The sequence below is a fragment of the Drosophila eugracilis genome, unplaced genomic scaffold, assembly GCF_018153835.1.
Source record: "Drosophila eugracilis isolate 14026-0451.02 unplaced genomic scaffold, ASM1815383v1 contig_90, whole genome shotgun sequence".
NCBI classification, from domain to species: Eukaryota; Metazoa; Arthropoda; class Insecta; order Diptera; family Drosophilidae; genus Drosophila; species Drosophila eugracilis.
This window is the reverse complement of record NW_024573812.1, coordinates 8,364,584-8,378,681: the sequence shown is the minus strand read 5'-3', so window position 1 is coordinate 8,378,681 and position 14,098 is coordinate 8,364,584. Positions and strand designations below refer to the sequence as shown.

The 14,098-nt window shown below is 44.0% G+C and overlaps 3 protein-coding genes across 5 annotated transcripts; 2 read left to right on the top strand and 1 right to left on the bottom strand.

Annotated features, from left to right (window-relative positions):
• Positions 1 to 197: 197 nt before the first annotated feature.
• On the top strand, positions 198 to 3,549 carry LOC108112940 (dynein regulatory complex subunit 2). Its single transcript, XM_017223336.1, has 5 exons — positions 198 to 384; positions 448 to 700; positions 1,028 to 1,251; positions 2,399 to 2,977; positions 3,068 to 3,549. Exons 1-5 carry the CDS (start codon positions 244 to 246, stop codon positions 3,479 to 3,481), a joined length of 1,611 nt encoding a protein of 536 aa, XP_017078825.1. The 5' UTR covers positions 198 to 243; the 3' UTR covers positions 3,482 to 3,549.
• LOC108112941 (odorant-binding protein 59a) lies at positions 1,250 to 1,968 on the bottom strand. Its single transcript, XM_017223337.1, has 2 exons — positions 1,597 to 1,968; positions 1,250 to 1,509 (listed from the first exon to the last, which is right to left on the bottom strand). Exons 1-2 carry the CDS (start codon positions 1,966 to 1,968, stop codon positions 1,264 to 1,266), a joined length of 618 nt encoding a protein of 205 aa, XP_017078826.1. The 3' UTR covers positions 1,250 to 1,263.
• A 476-nt stretch (positions 3,550 to 4,025) lies between the features above and the next one.
• On the top strand, positions 4,026 to 11,929 carry LOC108112938 (protein sax-3). 3 transcript variants are annotated; one of them, XM_017223333.1, is made up of 19 exons: positions 4,030 to 4,132; positions 4,277 to 4,837; positions 5,044 to 5,276; positions 5,354 to 5,475; positions 6,103 to 6,283; positions 6,388 to 6,506; positions 6,576 to 7,029; positions 7,088 to 7,567; positions 7,627 to 7,709; positions 7,773 to 7,933; positions 7,995 to 8,076; positions 8,140 to 8,310; positions 8,377 to 8,469; positions 8,535 to 8,733; positions 8,789 to 9,063; positions 9,123 to 9,414; positions 9,524 to 9,756; positions 9,818 to 10,149; positions 10,235 to 11,929. In XM_017223333.1, the coding sequence occupies exons 2-19, from the start codon at positions 4,749 to 4,751 to the stop codon at positions 10,992 to 10,994; spliced, it is 4,359 nt and encodes a 1,452-aa protein (XP_017078822.1). In that variant the 5' UTR covers positions 4,030 to 4,132; positions 4,277 to 4,748; the 3' UTR covers positions 10,995 to 11,929. The 3 variants fall into 3 exon arrangements, with proteins under 3 accessions (XP_017078823.1, XP_017078822.1, XP_017078824.1); XM_017223334.1 differs by lacking the exon at positions 4,277 to 4,837 and having other exon boundaries at positions 4,026 to 4,132; XM_017223335.1 differs by having other exon boundaries at positions 4,277 to 5,276.
• Positions 11,930 to 14,098: the final 2,169 nt, after the last annotated feature.

Sequence of the window (14,098 nt, the reverse complement as noted above, 5' to 3'; positions counted from 1 at the left end):
TTTGATGGACAGCCCTAATGGGCTTTTGCAATATTTCGCATTAATTTAATTCACATCCATTATTATGGCAACCAACCTGGCGACGGGTGGGTGGGCTAGTGAGACTTGCCATGACAACGCCGGCAATCAATTTGTTATTTATTTTCCGAGGCGCGGCTTTTACTCGCTTAATTAGTCAGAGATTGGCCTTTGAAATTTGATAAGCAGATTTTTGGCTGTAAAAGGCAGTAAAAAAACAGAATCATGGGTAAAAAGGGTAAAGGAAAAGGCAATAAATTGGCCAAAATGTCCGAAGAGGAGCGTGCCCGGTATTTGCAAATGAGGGCCGACATGGAAGAGGAGACGAGACGCCGGAAGATGCAGCTTATTTCCATGTACATGAAGGTATCACTCTCCGAATTTAAAACACTACAAAAGCTCTTAATTGGTTTTTCTTTTTCCCAATAGAACAAACTTAAAAGGGAGGATGCTTTTGGCCGCTTGAACATGGCCAAAATCAACCAGGAGTGGCGCAGCATTTTGCGTCAGGTGAAAATCCAAGAGTTGCGACGCGAAATTGTCGACGTGGAGTCCTTCTTTCAGGAGGCTTTGAAGCGCAAGGACCAGGTGATCCATCGCCTCATTGCTCACATTGAATCCACTGAGGATATGTACGCCAATCTGCAGCAATCGCATATGGAAAACATTACAAAAATCGTTGGTATGTCTGAGATCAGGGTAAAAATAAATCAATGGGAAACTTAATTGAGGAAAACTTTTAGAATTAACACATACAAACATTGTGTTTAATTACTGTGTTTAATGACCATTATTTCCGATTTGTTCAGGCATTTAATGTATTTATTTAATCATGGTGTCATGCCACCGAAACTATTGGGATTTCCGTTGGAAAACACCGATTTATTATTGGGAAATCTATAAAAATGGGCAATAATAGAGAATTTCTAAATACAATAATCTATATAAGTTAATAACCCAAGCCATAAGCCTTATACACTAACAATTTTAATCCCATTCCCAAACCTAGACACCCATAAGGATCGGATTGAGTTCTTCCGAAGGATCTACGAGGACGACAAGCAAGCTGTGCTAAGCCAATGGGAACAGGACTCCTCCGGTTTTAAAGAAATGCATGCCCAAAAGCAGCAGCAACTCGAGTGCGTTTTTTATCAGTTGGAGGAAAGCACCGATGGCGGAATTAGGGACAACCACGAACGCTTCCTTGATCGCTGCGAGGACCTAAAAAGTGGGGTAAGTTTATTCCTAGTTGAAGAGCATGTTCTTGTGCTCCTCCCAGTCCTCGCACTGCGCCTTAGCGTATTCCGACATGCATTTGACCAGCTCCCGGGAGACGGTGCACTTGTTATGCCTGTTCCTGCTGTTGTTCTCCAAATATCGGAAACACTGCTGCACGGTGTCCGCATAGAAGTTGCGCAGCTCCCGATCCCGAAGGTCCTTGGTCATCAGATAGCTCACCTTGCGGCGATCGGGCATTCCATTGCCGTCAACCTGTGAGGAAGAAGTTATCCTTATAGATTAGATGATTGAGCTGATAGGAATCCCCTGGAGTATTTCCAAAGAACTGTGAATACATGCCATATTCATCTCCTCGAAAAAGCACTGGGCCACACACTGTCCGCCGCTGCTGCCTGTACTGTTGTTCCTGCTCTCCGTCTGCCTTAGACCTCTTTGCCTGCGGTTGTTATAGCCACCCATGATGTTTGGATTTCGATCTCTATCCCTATCCTCATCATTTTGATCACGTCCGTAATCGAATCCATAGGTACTCCCCTGTCTGCTCTGCCCTTCTCGGCCTCGATCCTCGCTGTCGTCCTGACGTTGCATACAGCTGCGTATTGTTCTCTTTAGCTCCGCCTCACCCAATCCCTCCTGGGATCGGCACTTGAGACCGAATATGGAGTAGGAGCAGCAGCTCAGGCAAATCAGTAGAACGATCAGTAAGCGCATCTCGGGAACTGATTGGAGCAGCTAGTTGATCCAAAATTATTTATAGTTCACGAGAGTGACATGCAAAATTGCAGACTGAGTGACACACAATGATCCAAGTCGCATATCAATCTTCGTTTTGGAATTGCGTGCTGATTTGATGGCGGTTTTTTTATTAATTTTTTAATATTTTCCTTTGATTTATCATTAACACAAAAGCTTGAACTACTTTTCAGTATTTCTATGAAACTTAATAACAGATATTTAGGGTAACTTAATAGTAAGAGACCTCAAACATCATAATAAATGATACGCTGAAATCCGTTTATGAAGTTAAGACAAAACTAGAAGAAGTAAAATTTGCACTATAAACTGAAAGTATGAAATTTACAGAAATGCCACATAAAACTGTAATAAGACAAGCTACAACAAATAAATTCTCTGCTTCCAGATGCAACTGCAGCTGGAGCAGATCACCTCCAGAGGTGAAGCTCGACTGGAGAAGCTGTGGCAGGAGTACCAGTCGGTTCTGGCTGGCTATTGTCAGCACATAGAAGGCTTTTACGCGGAGTACGTGGATCTTAAGCAACGCGATGAAGAGGCAGCACTCCAGATAAGCCAGCAGACCCACGAAATCGAGAACCTTGTGGACCAATTGGCCAATTTGCGTTTGGTCTCCGAGGAGTTTTACATTAAGCAGCAGGGACAGCTGGAGCAGAGGCAAGCCATCAAACAGCAGTTGACTGAACGCTTAAGGGAGCTGCGCACTTGTGTTGAGCAGGAGGTGGCCAGGGATCACCAGGCATTTAAGCTGATGTCTGTGGAGAGTTACAATGCCTTGGAGTCACTCCAAGAGACTGCTAATAAGGGCGAGACCTTGGTTCAACTCTCTGCGGTCTGTGCCAAGATGGAAACCCAACGGGAGAGGATGTTCCAGCTGCCTGAAATATCCCGCGAGGTTGTAGAGATACGCGAGGTAGAGAATCAAGATAATGGAGTTTTCTCTGATCCAGGCACAGATCTTCTTAAGGTGATTTATAAACTAGGCGTGAAAGACATTCAAATATCATTAAACTACTTTAATAATGACCCATACCTGACTATTATTTTGCCTTTCCAGGATGAGGTTGCCGTTGTCCCACAAATGGAGACCTTCTGGCGGCGGGTCAACAACGTCGCTGTGGACGTGGCCTGCCTGAAGCAGCAGAAGCGTCGCCTGGAGGCAGAGAACAGCCAGCTGAAGGCACAGTTGCAGGATTACCTGGTCAATCTGAACATTGCCCATGGCTCCAATAGTCACATCCACAATTATCTGGCCCGGCGGCCCAAGAGCATGTCCGTGGATAGGGTGGCGCGCCTGCAGCTTCAACCCAAGCAGGTGAAAAGTGCCCTGCCCACTGGTCGTCGACCACCACCGCCCAACACTCCGCCCACTTTCCATTTTCACCCGGGAAGAAATCGTGCGCCGGCCTTTGATGCTAATTTCTCCAATGCGGTGCGGTCAAGGACTCTGGTTAGAGGAAGGATGGACTAGGCCTTAGAAGTTAAATTAAATAAAATTAAATATTTAAGATTGACTTGGGTTAAATTTAAATCAATATTGAGAAATTAAGTCAAAAAACAAAGATTTTTAAATGGTCCAACTTTAGGCAATAAGAATGCCTCCCTATAAGCATGTCATCTAATCAAATCATAAATATTTTTAAAAGTTTTTGATTAAACTTTACTTTTAGGCTTAAAACGTTACTACAAAAATGCGATTTATACATTTTTATTCATATACAAACTGCCGCCTATAGTAATAAGTAAAAGTACAAGTAAACAATAAATATATATAACCTTATTCAAACCATATATCAAATAAATAAAAAAAAATAAATTTTTATTCATTGGCGTTACAAAATTTATCGCCCGCGAAGAAAATTTCAAATTCAAACAGTGGCTTTCATGATATTGCCAGATCAGCGAAAAAAGATAGAAGTATAGTATTTTTTAGTATTTCAAGTCGGGTCCCTTGCCCGTTCCATCAAAGTCAATCGTTCCAATATGCCTTTACATTCCAATTCCGGACGTTGCGCTCTCAGATTTCCTCAGACACGACACCCACGACCAATTGAGTTTTCCCAGCGCCGTGAATCGCACTAAAAACGCAGGAAAATATTTGATTTGCAGCAGCTAAATTAAAGTAAGTTCAGGCTCCGTTAATCAGTGACTAAACCGCGAGGCTACTTAAACCGAGTGTCCCGATTTCGGGCTTTACAAAGTGCAGCTGCTGCGGATGTAACGCAAATATTACAAGGAGTTATAGATACAACATACTCTGTTATAGATACAACAACAAGCGGAACGGGGGGAAGTCCCAGGAACGACAGGCAGTGCGAAAGGGAGAGCGTGAGTGATATTGGGAGTGAGTGCGTGTGCGAGCGAGAGATGGGGAGTGGGTTCTTGTTCTTGTAATTTTACCAAAAAGAAATTTCGTTCGGGAAATGTGGAAAATGTGCGCGAGGAGAGCTGATGGAGAAAACAACCCCGAAAAGCGAGCAATCGACGACGAATAAATACCAACAAAAACTTACACTGCGCGGCTGATTAATAAAAACCCAAAAAAGAAAAGTAAAGAACTAAAAACGAATAAAATAAAACGTTATAAAGAAAGTGTGAGAACGTGAAATCAAAACTCCAAATCAGAATTTGGATTGTAAATTTTCGGGGCTGGTCGTTGCGTTTCGAATGGGAGATAAACACACAGAGAGAGATAAATACGGAAATAAAATTAATGGAAAACCAGCATAGACATATGTATGTATGTGGGTGTGAGTTTGACTGCCAATGTGTGTGCGTGTGTGTCAAAGTGGCCAAGTGTGTGTGCTTATCGCATGGAAATGCAGTCGTAAGTGGAGCAGGCGAGAAATAATTTCGAATTTTGGACAGATAAAAACCAAGTAAACCCCGCAAAGCCCCCGCTATAATGGCGCTATAATGCTGCCACGCCTATCTAACAGACCATCCTAACAGCTGCCCACATTTCGTTAACCCATATATGTACATATGTATATAACACCAGCCAACCAACCATCTATCCATCCATCCATTCAGGACCCCAAAACAACGCCAAAATGATCTCCGCTGCATTGGGTCATCTGTAGAATCGTCATCGCAACAGCACCACCACATAATGCATCCCATGACTCCCGAAAACCACGCCATCGCCTGGAGCACGAGCAATACTACTATTAATCCTTGTCGCAGTCGGGGCAGCAGGATGCTGCTCCTGCCTGCTTGGCTGCTCCTCATCCTGGTGGCCAGCACTGGCCTGCCAGCAGTCAGAGGTAATCCTCCGAACCTTTTGAGAGGAATCGAATCCCTAGCTAACCCACATCCCTTCATCCCATTTAACACCTTGCAGGCCAGTATCAATCGCCGCGCATCATTGAACATCCCACGGATCTGGTCGTCAAGAAGAATGAACCCGCCACACTCAACTGCAAAGTGGAGGGCAAGCCGGAACCCACTATCGAGTGGTTTAAGGTACCCACAGAATAATTCTTTTCGAACTCAAACCTCACTTGGGCCATTAAAGTACACTGAAACAAGATTTGTCTATCTTATTGGCATTGCAATTGATATTCTCTTTTTTAAATTTGCATTTGAAAAATATAGTATAACATTTTTAAATTGGACTTATAATATGGCAGAGAGTGTCCGTTTTTGATAAGAAGACACCGGGTTCACTAACCTCTGCCCAATAAAATGTCGCATATTTTCAACTTGATTTAATATTATTATATATTTATAAATATTTGCACGCTTATCCGCCCGAAATTCAAAAGAATTCATTAATTTTGATTAGCATATATTCCATATAAACGATAATAAATACTTTTAAATTAAATAGCAAACAAAATCAAAATATAAGACAACATTTCCCTACTCAAATTTATTAAAATTTTAATTTCTTAAGAAACTTTGAGCTATAATATATAATATTAATAAAATAGGTTATTCTAAATTTAAGTTTTCAAACTAAAAAACCAAAACCAAAATTCGCTTTCATTTTCAATACATATTAGTAGCATAACCTTAGTTTCTTTCAGTGTACCCTCCCAAACTTAACCAAATCGTAACTCAATTTCCCCCTCTACCTCCCATTTTTAGGATGGCGAACCCGTCAGCACCAACGAAAAGAAATCGCACCGCGTCCAGTTCAAGGACGGCGCCCTCTTCTTCTACAGGACCATTCAGGGCAAAAAGGAGCAGGACGGCGGCGAGTACTGGTGCGTGGCCAAGAACCGGGTGGGCCAGGCCGTTAGTCGCCATGCCTCGCTCCAGATAGCTGGTAAGTTAGTCCGCCACTTCAGTCTGCAACTTGTCTGCCCACACGCCAAGCTTTGTCTCTGATTATTTTGTGATTTTCTTATTATTTTTTTTTCCTTTTGCCAGTTTTGCGCGACGATTTTCGCGTGGAGCCCAAAGACACGCGAGTGGCCAAAGGCGAGACGGCTTTGCTGGAGTGTGGGCCGCCCAAAGGCATTCCAGAGCCAACGCTCATTTGGATAAAGGTGGGTACCAAAAACTAGACTGCGAAAGTCAAACGAACTCAAAAGCTAAACTGCTTTTTGTACTCCTAGGATGGCGTTCCCTTGGACGACCTGAAAGCCATGTCTTTTGGCGCCAGCTCCCGAGTTCGAATCGTGGATGGTGGCAACCTGCTCATCAGCAATGTGGAGCCCATTGACGAGGGCAACTACAAGTGTATTGCACAAAATCTCGTTGGCACTCGGGAATCCAGCTATGCCAAGCTGATTGTCCAAGTGAAACCATACTTCATGAAGGAGCCCAAGGATCAGGTTATGCTTTACGGACAGACTGCGACTTTCCATTGTTCAGTGGGCGGTGATCCACCGCCAAAGGTACTGTGGAAGAAGGAGGAGGGCAATATTCCTGTATCCAGGGCTAGAATCCTCCAAGATGAGAAAAGTCTGGAAATATCCAATATAACGCCCAGCGATGAGGGGACCTACGTCTGCGAGGCACACAACAATGTGGGTCAGATAAGCGCAAGGGCTTCGCTGACAGTTCATGGTAAGAATTATTTATAATCACTGAATCATCATCTAATCTCAAGCTCATTCCATTAAAGCTCCTCCCAACTTCACCAAGCGACCCAGCAACAAGAAAGTGGGACTGAATGGCGTTGTCCAGCTGCCTTGCATGGCTTCCGGCAACCCACCGCCCTCAGTTTTCTGGACCAAGGAAGGAGTATCTACTCTCATGTTCCCGAACAGCTCTCATGGCCGGCAGCATGTGGCTGCCGATGGAACCCTGCAGATCACGGATGTGCGACAGGAAGATGAAGGTTTCTATGTGTGCTCCGCTTTTAGTGTGGTAGATTCCTCCACGGTTCGAGTTTTCCTTCAAGTCAGCTCTGTAGACGAGCGTCCGCCTCCTATTATTCAAATTGGACCTGCCAATCAGACATTGCCCAAAGGATCGGTGGCCACTTTGCCATGTCGTGCAACGGGTAATCCTAGTCCCCGCATTAAGTGGTTCCACAACGGACATGCGGTGCAAACTGGCAGTCGGTATAGCATTATCCAAGGCAGCTCACTGCGAGTAGATGGTAAGCTTGACTAAAGTCGTAGTCTTTGACATGTCTTCTAATTGGGTTTTTTGTTTTAGATCTCCAACATAGTGACTCTGGAACCTACACTTGCACTGCATCTGAGGAACGTGGAGAGACTTCCTGGTCAGCGATTTTAACGGTAAATTTGAGGATTAATCATACAGCCATAAACCGATTAACTTACGAATCCACTCCTGGATAGGTCGACAAATCTGGCTCCTCATCTCTTCATCGTGCAGCAGATCCTAGCACTTATCCTGCTCCTCCAGGCACACCCAAAGTCCTGAGTGTTAACCGCACCAGCATAAGTCTTCGTTGGGGCAAAAGCCAAGAGAAACCGGGTGCTGTGGGTCCAATCATTGGGTAAGTTTTGCCGGCACACCCATTCAATGAGATTATCATTAAATTTGTTTTCGATTTACAGATACACTGTGGAGTACTTCAGTCCGGACTTGCAAACCGGCTGGATTGTGGCTGCCCATCGTGTGGGCGACACCCAAGTGACTGTAAGATTAGCTATAATTAATTTAATACCTTGTAAACTAACATTATGTTTTATTTTTATACAGATCTCCGGTCTTAGCCCTGGCACTTCATATGTCTTCTTGGTTAGAGCGGAGAATACGCAGGGTATATCTGTGCCCTCAGGCCTTTCCAATGCTATCAAAACCATTGATGAGGACTTCGATGCAGCTTCAGCCAATGATTTGTCAGCAGCACGAACTCTACTCACTGGAAAGGTGAGAAAATTGAATCCTGATCCCTTGGTGTATCGATATCCTTAACTTTATTCCTTTCTTAAACAGTCCGTGGAGCTTATAGATGCCTCAGCTATTAATGCCAGTGCTGTGAGACTAGAATGGATGCTGCATGTCAGCGCTGATGAAAAATACGTAGAGGTAAGTTCTATCTCTTATATCTTAACCAAACCCAAAACCTAACATCTGATTACAATCTCTTTTAGGGCCTGCGTATACACTATAAGGATTCCAGTTTGTCATCCTCGCAGTATCACTCGATCACTGTTATGGATGTCTCCGCAGAATCGTTTGTGGTGGGAAATCTCAAAAAGTACACCAAGTACGAGTTCTTCCTAACGCCCTTCTTTGAGACCATTGAAGGACAGCCCAGCAACTCCAAGACTGCTCTCACCTATGAAGATGGTAAGCACTAAGAAGATTAGTTAACTATTCAGCACTAATATTTTTCCATTTGTAGTTCCCTCCGCACCACCCGACAATATTCAGATTGGAATGTACAACCAAACCGCCGGTTGGGTGCGTTGGACGCCACCACCCAGCCAGCACCACAATGGTAATCTTTATGGCTACAAGATCGAGGTTAGTGCCGGGAACACCATGAAGGTTCTAGCCAATATGACCCTTAACGCCACCACCACTTCTGTGCTTCTGAACAACCTAACCACCGGAGCCGTGTACAGCGTGCGCTTGAACTCCTTTACCAAGGCAGGGGATGGACCCTACTCAAAACCGGTAAGTTAATTCTTTAATTGCTTGCTTTGGGCTCTTAATAATCTTCTTTTATCTCGCAGATATCTCTCTTTATGGACCCCACCCATCATGTGCATCCGCCTCGGGCACATCCCAGCGGCACTCATGATGGCCGACATGAGGGTCAAGATCTCACCTATCACAACAATGGCAATTTACCCACCAACGAGATTAATCCCACGACTCATAGGAAGACCACAGACTACCTTTCTGGCCCCTGGCTTATGGTGCTGGTCTGCATTGTTCTTCTAGTCCTCGTTATTTCTGCGGCTATATCAATGGTGTACTTCAAGAGAAAGCATCAAATGACCAAGGAACTGGGTCACTTAAGTGGTAAGTGTTTGTTTTTACTAAGTGAATCTTATGCAACATGTATCAATATTATTATTTACTTAATCTATAATTTATATACTACATACTATTCTACAATATCTCTTTCTAGTGGTCAGTGACAACGAGATAACCGCACTAAATATAAATAGCAAGGAAAGCCTGTGGATAGACCATCATCGTGGCTGGCGAACAGCAGATACTGACAAGGATTCTGGATTGAGTGAATCAAAGCTACTGTCCCACGTAAACAGCAGCCAGTCGAATTACAATAACTCCGATGGAGGAACCGACTACGCCGAAGTGGACACCCGTAACCTCACTACCTTCTACAATTGCCGCAAGGTGGGTTTATAGACATAGTCATTCCATCAAGTTTCCTTACTTACAAGAAATCTTATTCCAGAGTCCCGATAATCCCACGCCCTATGCCACAACCATGATCATTGGAACCTCCTCCAGCGAGACCTGCACCAAGGCCACATCTTTGAGTGCCGACAAGGACTCGGGAACTCATTCGCCATATTCTGATGCATATCCCGGTCAGGCTCCTGCTGTTCCTGTTGTAAAATCAAACTTCTTGCAGTACCCGGTGGAGCCGATCAACTGGTCTGAGTTCCTACCTCCGCCACCAGAACATCCACCGCCGTCTTCAACCTACGGATATGCTCAGGGATCACCGGAATCTTCGCGAAAGAGCTCCAAGAGTGCGGGCTCAGGCATTTCCACCAACCAAAGGTTAGAGTTAAACTCTAAGAAATAACTCCCCTTAAAGTTGGTTCCATCAATAGAGAATTTATCTAACTTTTCCATTTCCGTGCAGCATTCTGAACGCTTCAATACACAGCAGCTCCTCGGGCGGCTTTTCCGCTTGGGGAGTCTCTCCCCAATATGCTGTCGCCTGTCCCCCAGAGAATGTATACAGCAATCCGCTATCGGCGGTGGCTGGAGGCACACAGAACCGATACCAAATTACGCCCACCAACCAGCATCCGCCACAGTTGCCGGCCTACTTTGCCACTGCAGCTCCGGGCGGAGTAGTACCGCCCAACCACCTTCCCTTTGCCACGCAGCGTCATGCAACCAGCGAGTACCAGGCTGGCCTCAATGCGACGCGCTGTGCCCAGAGCCGCGCCTGCAATAGCTGCGATGCGTTGGCCACGCCATCGCCCATGCAGCCCCCACCGCCAGTTCCCGTTCCCGAGGGCTGGTACCAACCGGTGCATCCCAACAGTCACCCGATGCATCCGACCTCCTCCAGCCACCAGATCTACCAGTGCTCCTCCGAGTGCTCTGACCACTCGAGAACCTCGCAGGGTCACAAACGGCAGCTGCAGATGGAGGAACATGGCAGCAGTGGCAAACAGCGCGGTGGACACCACCGCCGACGAGGACCGGCGGTGCAGCCCTGCTTGGAGAGCGAGAATGAGAACATGCTGGCGGAGTACGAGCAGAGGCAGTACACCAGCGACTGCTGCAATAGTTCCCGCGAGGGCGACACCTGCTCCTGCAGTGAGGGATCCTGTCTTTACGCAGAGGCGGGCGAACCGGCGCCTCGACAAATGACTGCTAAGAACACCTAAGGAAAAAGTATTTGGGCCTCCCAAACTGGGTGGATTAGTATTAAAGATAGCATCTAGTCTAACTCTTCATTCATATCGAACTTGGAAACAGTCTAGGGACTGGGTCAACGCAAAGTTTCTGCATCAACTGTCGAGAGTCCATTGCAACATGTTTCTCCCGGCAGCTAAGCAATATAATCTAATTGTCTTTCTAATATTAGAATTGCATTCAAAAAACAAATATCTCAGAAGATTCAGAAGTCGAGAACAGATAGATACAAACAGATAATGAGATGAACATGTTGTAGTGGAATCTTGGGTACTACACTCAGAAAACACAAAACCACACTTGTCACAATCATGGGGGCACTGTGCAGCTTTAGCAATTACGAATTTTCCATTATCACATCTACCAGCGTAGAGACTCATAGACAGGCACAGTGCTCCCCCATCCATGCACCACAGAAAAGTTCCCCCCACCCACATGGGGAAATGAGAAACCTTTGTACTTAAGAGACGCCAGAGCTGTACGATAGATATTGCTTGATAAACGCAAAAAGTGAGACAGTAATCATTAGATAGCAGGGATCTGTTTCCCAGCAGAACTTCATTAAAAATACGTACTCAAAGGAACTTATAGAGGAAGATAAACCAGATCAGGCCATAGCAAGTACACACAAACGTATGTAGTTAGAACCAAAGTACACACAATTGTACAGCATGTTTTGGGGCTTTCGGATCGGTCCTAGTCAATAGGCTTGATAGCGATACAATAACGATACTGAATACGTTACGATATACTTGTATGCAAAACTCTTTCATATCTACGATCACAATCGAGCACTTGTCTCCGACTCGAACCTGTGGGAAGTTGAGTAAGGAGAGAGTTGAGGGGCGACAAGTGAAACGGCAGTTGCAATGTTTAATGGTTAGTGCTTTTCTATAACAAGGAATAATATACTTCATTGAATCCCAGTGAACCTATATATATATATATATACATACTAAACAACACACACACACTACACACCACTACTTACATAGCATTTAGACGAGTTGGGGAGCTGCACACGGCCAACAGAACTAAGCCCAGTTGTCCGTTCCGTTGTCCTGTCCCTCTGTGCAGATCCCTCCATGACACAATGTTTTCTACAATCTAGCATTTTGAAAAAGTCTAAAATGTACCTGTGATATAACCCCATTATACATTATGCATTATAGTATTTTAATCAGTTTTTATATTTATGGTTTTCTGATTTTGAGTAGCGTTTTTTGTTCATTCTGTTCGATCAACGATGAATGTTTGTTGGACAACCCCACGCAGACGGAGTTTTTTTGGGATCGTATATAGCATAATTTAGAACTTAGGCACGTAACACATTAGAAATGCAAAATGAATATATCATCAAATCAAATCGAATCGAAACGGAGGAGAGAAACGCTCAGAGAGTTCGGCTCGCCGAAGAGACCCAAGCACTTTTCTACTAAACCCCAGATCGTGAGTTGAATCGGGAAAGGCGGGGTTTTAGGGGAAGTGCTTAGGGCCAAGTTATAGGCTATGGATATACGAATAATATCCATGGGGACTAGAGTCAACGAATCGTTTAAACAATACTAAAAAACACATATGCATTACACTTACCTATATAGAGATCATATAGCACCTAGAACCGCGCATGTATCAAATCAAATCAAAATATGCTTTAGCATACACTCACACAAATCCACTTCCTTGCTAAACGCCGACCCAGATCGGCCGGCATGTACATATATATATTATATATATACAACATACTCCTAATCCTAATATCGAATCCAACTTGCTTGAGTTGAACTGCCCTTCCGTAGCCATATACATATAGAGAAAAGAAGCATAGTTGGGTCTGGGTTTTAATAATTAGCATATAGTTTCTAGAGTTGTGTAACTTGGGAGTATTTTAAAGTCATAGCGTAAACGAATTTTAAGAACGAACCGAACAGAACCCCTTAACACGAAGCGGACATTTAATTTTTAGTGCGTAATGCCATAAACGAACTTTTTCAAAAGCAAAAATAATAACTGACATTTACTTACGATATAAATACTATATCTAGATATATACATATAGCATTTAAAATTACATAAACAATAAAGGAACATTTTACATATATGTGGAAAAATGAAGTCTTTTGTTTGCGAATAATCTGTCTTGTAAGGGTTGGTTTATATATAGGAATATAGTCTTAAGATATTTTTTAAGTACAACTTGAAGACGAAGTTATTAGGATATATTTTCTTTGATCCTGGAGTCCCTGAGAGGTTCACTTACTTATTTTTGCATTTCCTGGAAACACTTCACTCCTTATTTGACCGGATTCTTTCCTGTAACGGACTTCGATCGCAATGCCGATATCTACGTTCTTACCCAGAAATCTCCTTCAGCTGCAGCGGAACTTTGCACTTGAGACAACGGCAACCCTTGAGATTATTCCATGACCTCTCAATCCGGTTTCAGTTTACAGCGGTCCGCTGCTCATGTGAATGTGGAAGTGGAAGTCGTTCCAAGAGCTGGACAAGTGTTAATTCCCAACGGGACACCACAAGTTCTTATATCCTCGTTTCATATGAGTCCACTTGAAGCTGGAGGACACGCCCTAGGATCGGAAATTGGCTGATTTCGTCGAAATGGAGGCTTTGGAGGATGGTTTTCAGATCCGAGATTAGATTGTGGGTGTCAGATTTGGAAATGTGTGACTCGACTGCGGGTTTTTATATATTTTACAAGAAACCTATTTCAATTTGTTAAGTTGGTACTTAAAAATAAATTGAGTTGATAAATTGTTTTATATTTTTGAGATCCCTTCTCTTTATGAGGGCTATTTCTTTGATCACACATGTTTCATGCCCGATCAAAGGCAAATTTTATGATGTACTGAAACAAATCTGTCACAGCTTGACGCAGTTTTTGATGCCGGTGTCCAAAGTCCCACAGCCCTGGCTGACACCCTTTTCCCAGGCAATTGGTCAGAACCAAGAGGAGATGAGACCTGGAAGAGATGCGGGCAGACCACAAATTGGTCAGACTTGGCGATAAAATCAATTGGTCTTGATGACGGCGCCTTTTGTACTGTTTTTACTCCCTTGG

Excerpts from the sequence above, each read along its gene's own strand:
- LOC108112940 (XM_017223336.1), top strand. The coding sequence starts at position 244 with ATGGGTAAAAAGGGTAAAGGAAAAGGCAATAAATTGGCCAAAATGTCC. Across the intron at positions 385-447 it reads TTATTTCCATGTACATGAAG|AACAAACTTAAAAGGGAGGA; the intron begins GTATCACTCTCC and ends TTTTCCCAATAG. Across the intron at positions 1,252-2,398 it reads GCGAGGACCTAAAAAGTGGG|ATGCAACTGCAGCTGGAGCA; the intron begins GTAAGTTTATTC and ends CTCTGCTTCCAG.
- LOC108112938 (XM_017223333.1), top strand. The coding sequence starts at position 4,749 with ATGTATGTGGGTGTGAGTTTGACTGCCAATGTGTGTGCGTGTGTGTCA. Across the intron at positions 8,734-8,788 it reads TGCTCTCACCTATGAAGATG|TTCCCTCCGCACCACCCGAC; the intron begins GTAAGCACTAAG and ends TTCCATTTGTAG. Across the intron at positions 10,150-10,234 it reads GGCATTTCCACCAACCAAAG|CATTCTGAACGCTTCAATAC; the intron begins GTTAGAGTTAAA and ends ATTTCCGTGCAG.
- LOC108112941 (XM_017223337.1), bottom strand. The coding sequence starts at position 1,968 with ATGCGCTTACTGATCGTTCTACTGATTTGCCTGAGCTGCTGCTCCTAC. Across the intron at positions 1,510-1,596 it reads TTTTCGAGGAGATGAATATG|GTTGACGGCAATGGAATGCC; the intron begins GCATGTATTCAC and ends TCTTCCTCACAG.